Here is a 5869-nt window from a genome sequence, read left to right on the forward strand (position 1 = left end):
AGAGGAAGGTCTTTCTTCTTTAAGTAATAAGGAGTTATAAGGAGCTGCTTGTGTTGATTTCTTGGAGGCTGTTATTTGTTTAAACAATCTTCTAGTTTAAACATGTTAGCCAATTAGAACTATACCCTGCAAATAGTTGCTACAACTGAGTCTCCTTCTGAGTTGCCAAACGTCCTGGCAAATCTTCAGGTAGATAATGAAGTGTAAGACTGAACTCCATAGCACTGAGGTAGCTACACCAGTAACTCCCAGTGCCATCCCCTACTGTTCCTGAGTCTTTCACCAGCCCTAGCTGGTATAAGTGTTGGTATAAACAAAACTGAAGCAACATAAATACTTTGTAACACATTTCCATTTTGATCAACTCATTGAAAAAAAACCCTGGTTTGATACCAAAACTGATTTTTCAAAGTGATTTCATTTTGCTAAATGGCCTTTGTATGCTTTATTTATACCAATCAAGCAGCTGCACTGGGAACTATTCAATTACTTATGTATGTAACTACACAAACTACCTGTAGAGCATGCACAACACAAAAGACAATGCATTTAGTAATTATGACTTAACTATACTTATGATTTGCCTGTTTTTTTCAAGCTGCAGTGGACACACTATGATGAAGCCTGACAATTATCTTTTCTGCAGGTGTTTGTTTGTTTGTTGTGTTCTGTTTTTTTAATGAGGAAAGCTTCTTTCCAAATGTAAGGATGCAGTTCCATGGCAGCTTGAGCCCATTTAAGGCATGCCTGCTACTCTGCCTCTTCTCATCCCCTTTCTGTACAAAACAGATGTTTTTGTGCAAGATAGGCACTTGAGCAACTCCGTAGTGAGACAGTTCAGAGTGCTGATTGAAAACTAATTCTAAATGCGGATTCCAATACTGGTAAGTGATTAATTGGGAATGAGCAGCAGGGTAGGATTGTCAGGAACATGGCAGTCTGTATTTAGGTTTGAAAAAGCTGCTGTGAAACTCAGTCTGAATGGAGGCTTTCATGGAGAAACAGTTATAAAAATATGCTCTGTCATTACAAAATAAGTTTTTTAAAGACTTCCAATAAATATAGTAAAATCATAGTTTTAGTAATACTAATAAAAGTAGTACCTGCTCTGTGATCTTTATATGAGTTTATTCACTGTTACTTCTAAGTAAACCTGAAGCAGTGTTAACAGCTTGGATGCCATAGATTCAAAAAATCAGTAACAAGTAAAATGCTACATAAAATGTTCACACTTTAACAAAATGATTGTGGATGTTTACATAAATTGTTTTAAAAGCATGTTTAACAGTCTAACAGTCCACTATAGAATGTTAATTTAGGGATGCAAATGGATCTATGTGCCTATTATTTCTTAATGTCAGTCAGAGGGCTCACATGGCCACTTCAAATCCTTAAAAAAGGTACCTTTGCAGCTCTGGATTTGAAAACCATGTTCAAGTTCCAGCCCTGGAACAGCTGATCTCCAGCCAATAAATCCCTGGGTAGTCTTAGGTACTGGAGGAGATGGAATCACCTAGAATAAAAGTAACATGTAGAATTCAATGATTAAAAGAGTTTTCATTGTAATCCTCTTTTGTGCTGTGGTGTGGATGGAAATGAGAATTTATCAAAAATAGTGTTTTTAAATGCAATCTGATGAATTAATATCCTGAACACACACTGACATTAATGGAAGGGAGTAAGAACCTTGAAAGACAGCCCAGTTGCATGCAAGTTTGACTTATAATACTTTTATAATAACAGTTTATAATTTAAAAAGTCATTAGAATAATTTAGGTCCCATTCTATAGCAAGGCACAGGGAAAGAAAGAAGTAAAACGGCCAAATTCCAGTGAAGTAAGTAACTTTCATTTACCACCTTTCTAAAAAAAAAAAAATCTTTTAGTGCCTCAGTTGGTATGTTTAATAGGAAATCAAAAATCCAAGTTATTGTTTAGTAGTGTATGTTAGCATACTTTTTTTTAAAGTTTTGCTCAATACCTTTCTAAGGGCTTTACTGGCTTTATGTTATTAGAATTTTATCTTCAGCTTTAGCTTTTTTCCTTACATCATAATAATAATCATCATCATCATCTTGAAAACTAGTTAACTTCTCTAAGCAGGAGAAATAGCATTATATACTTGCTGTAATGTATTTGGTAGCAATACAGCTATGGAATAATAATTTCATGGCCAAATGCTAAAGATATTACTGACCAAGCTGGCTTTTGCATCAAGAACTACTTATTCATTCCACCTTCTTTCTACTTTAAAAGATGGGTAAGCATCCAGTTAATCTGCAACTAATCTAGCTAAAAAGGAAACAAAACAAAAGCCAACAGCCTCTGTTCACTGACTGCTGTGCTTACTTTGGCTGAATCATCTCAGTTGGGCATGTTATATCATTTTAGCATCTGGGGACTTAGCAGAGAAATACACAGCAAGAGAACAATGTTTCAGTTCTCTTGCCAGAGTTGCTTCACTTTGTTCTTCAGCCAAGATTAGAAAATGTTTATGATATTTAGGTGGAGCAGTTCCTCTGAAAAGATAAGTTTTATGGCCAAAAGTGCCACCCACTGAGCAGGATAATGAAGGAAATCATGTCCCACTTGTGATCTGGGGGAAGGGACTATGAAGAAGCAATTATTAATCTAACCCAGAGAGAAGAACAGACACGATGACTGTTACCGTGAAGGTAAATGTGCAGAAAGAGACATAGTTCTGAATAAGGACTTAAGAAACTTCACTCTGAATATGTAAAGTCCTTAGCAAATAAAGATTCTGAGGTGAAACTGAAACTCTGATCCCTGTTTCAGTATGCACCAGGCTATGCATGCTACTTTAGCAGCTGATAACTGTCTGTGTGATTTGTTAACACACATACACCCTCACTGTGCTGAAGCAGAGATAAACTTGACTGAAATTGGAGGCTTGAGACAAAACTGAAGGACAAGTAGCACTAACGGCAGAAATGGTGCCATTTCATTTCTTTACCACACTCAGCACTAGCTCTTAATTTTTGTTTCAATTTAATCTCAATAAAAGCTTTTACTACTTCCTCACCTTATCTCCCCACCCTTGGAATCCTTTGAAAGAAAGCTAGTTCAGCAAGTAGGGATTTCCAATCTCCTTTGTTTCCTTAATCTTCTCTAAGTGGACTAACCTACCTTTTTGTTAGCATATTCTGCTTCCCTTTTATGAATGTGTTCCTCTCCCAACGTCACTGGTTTAGCTGCCTGTATAGTTATCCCTTTCGTTGGTGATTCTGACACTGTATACTTATAAATCAAACCATCAGTCACATTTGACTCTCATTTCCAGCTGTTTGACAACTTTTAGACTCTGAATATGTGAATATAAATATCATATAAAATCAAATAGTTATGACTTGGCTCATTAGAATTGGCTTCTCCTGGCTAATCTAATTTGTGCCACTAAAGAGGACAGTGGCATTGTCTCTGCCAAAAAGAAGACTGACTTAAATAAAGCTAGAAAAATGATTGCATCTTAACCAACAGTTAAAACCGAGAGTTAAGGTTATGATAAGCCTTGAATAAAGACATGTATATGTATGTTTGAGCAATGAATGGTCAGCAGTCATAAATGCCTGTGTGAGCACTTCTCCATATGAAGCTGTACAGTTGACTGTTCTGTTACTAGATGTCACAGAGGAGTGCAGGGGGGAGGTGCTTTACAGAAAGATGATTATGTACAGTGAAAGCTCTGTGAACTAACAACCATATCCAAAGGGCAATTCCTTGTCTTAAATTAATGCTTTTAAAGCATTGCTTGGGTTGCAAATACAATTTGCTTTGACCTTTAGTTAAAGGCCCACCTCTACAAGACAACTGATTTTTAGAGCTTGTGTGGTTTCTTAAGACAGATATTGCTGTACTGCAATTTTAAAATCTAATTTTCTAACCTTAATGTATTTTTCCACAGGTGTCACAGGTCGAATCTGAAGATGTTCTGGAAGCTGTATCTTGGGCTTTGTATTTTCTTTCTTTTCATCTTCAATCAACTAAAACCAAAACATCAACATTAAAAACTGGACTCTTTATCTTTTGAAAAATGCTGTGATATCTGATGCCTACACCATTCCCCTCATTGTTGCATCTGAACTCCTTGTTCTTTCCATCGAAAACAGGACTACTTACTGTAGTGCTTTGGAAATTATTGTAATGTACTTTCTGGTTTCAGAAAGTAATGCAATTCTGAACTTCAGATGAAAGACTAAATATTGCCAAGTGATTCCAACTCTCTTAACTACGTCACTGGTCCAAAAAGGCCTAGAAATATATCTTATATGTATCTTTTATGACCATAACTCAAAGATTAATAAATGCTAAATACACAAGTTCACCAATAGTGACAATGCATTTTTTGTCAACTTCCCAGCTGTAGATCTGTCAGTACTGTGCAAAGGTGGTATGCATGACAGACCATAGTTATCAAGGATGGATGTAGAGGCCTAGAGGACTGAAATTCTCAAAGGTGCTAACATGGATGCCTACAGGAATTTTCAAAAAATCCTAGAACAGCTTAAGCACTTCTTAGCCCCATGGAAAGCACATTTATAACATTTAAGGGCTGCATCAATCCTGTTCTTTAGCAACGAAATACTGTGATTCCAAATGTAACATTATGTGCTACTATATTCTAATATCTAAAAATCACTGAGAACAGACATCTCTCCAAATATTTTCATTTGTTGTAAATTCCCCCACTGAAAATTTAATTAGTTAGAACCTTTTCCCCTTGATTTTTAAACTACCATATGGATAGACAAAGGGGAAATATTTTCCTGTCAGTGTGCATCTAGTACTTGTTAACACTACTGGGAGTCATGTTTCTCAAGAGAAATATATCAGAATATGCAGAGCATATAAATTACAACTTGCTGTATTTTATTCAGAGGAAAACTGAAGCTTTGAACCCATCTTAAAAGTAGTGCGCTTGTTACCTCGGAACCTAGTTTAGTAAAGCACACCCAGTACTTTTCTAGTCTCATAATTTTGCGTCCACATAAATTTCTGTACCAAGTGAATTTCATGTGTTGCTTATATGCCATTCAGTTTTACCTCCTCAAGAGGTGTTTTCAAGAATCCCCATTTGTGAGACCATCTTCTTGCAGCTTCTAGTTCACTTTCAATGTATTTTTTCCTGAAACAGAGAAATATTTGACTTTGAAAGCTTTCATTAAAAAAAGCAACAAACCGCAAACCCAAGTACAAACATCACAAAGCAGAGCACTTTAGCATGAATCTTTAGACTTTTACTTCAAAACAGTAAGTTTCTGTATGAGTTAACAATTGTGTGGCTTGGAGGTAACAGGGAAATATTTTCCCTAGGTTGGAAATGTAACAGGACGTGTGGATGCATTTCCTTGCAAATTATGCTAGGAATTCAAGGAGGTCAAATTTGCCATGACACGTTTTCTGAAAAACTTTAAAAGTAAGCACCAGAGTCCTTTCATACATACTTTCATTTACTATTGACTGATGGAATGACCCCTTGTCACCCACTCTGCCCCAGCTCTACTCCCCGTTCCTCACACCCGGAGGGAGGATGGAGGGAAACACCGGCGCACACGGGCAGCGCTGGCTCCTTTGGGTCTGCCGCTCGCTGCTTTGCCTGTCCAACTCAGGGCCATCCCACCTGAGGGTACAGAAGCCTTGGGCTTTTTGCGGAGGGCAGGCTTCTGAATGAGCACAGACACTTCACACATGAAGTGAACATAGCTGAGCGCGGAGCTGCCGGGGGAGGCTGCCTTGGGCGGGAGGGGAAGGAGGCGGCCCGAGGGAAGCGACAGGGCAGGCCCGGGGCCGTCGGCTGCGAGGGGAGGGCTGGGGCCGTTACCAGCAGTCGTCCCGCGCTACGAAGTTGCAGG

The 5869-nt window shown here is 38.0% G+C and overlaps 1 protein-coding gene across 1 annotated transcript; it reads right to left on the reverse strand.

Moving 5' to 3' along the window:
* Positions 1-1357: 1357 nt before the first annotated feature.
* On the reverse strand, positions 1358-5867 carry CUNH20orf85 (chromosome unknown C20orf85 homolog; the record flags this gene model as incomplete). Its single annotated transcript, XM_035900832.1, has 4 exons — positions 1358-1513; positions 3902-4000; positions 5061-5142; positions 5839-5867. Coding segments are annotated over 4 exons (366 nt in total), but the record flags the coding sequence as incomplete, so codon positions are not given.
* Positions 5868-5869: the final 2 nt, after the last annotated feature.

Source organism: Egretta garzetta, unplaced genomic scaffold (genome assembly GCF_000687185.1).
Source record: "Egretta garzetta isolate BGI_Z169 unplaced genomic scaffold, ASM68718v1 scaffold188, whole genome shotgun sequence".
Taxonomy (NCBI): Eukaryota; Metazoa; Chordata; class Aves; order Pelecaniformes; family Ardeidae; genus Egretta; species Egretta garzetta.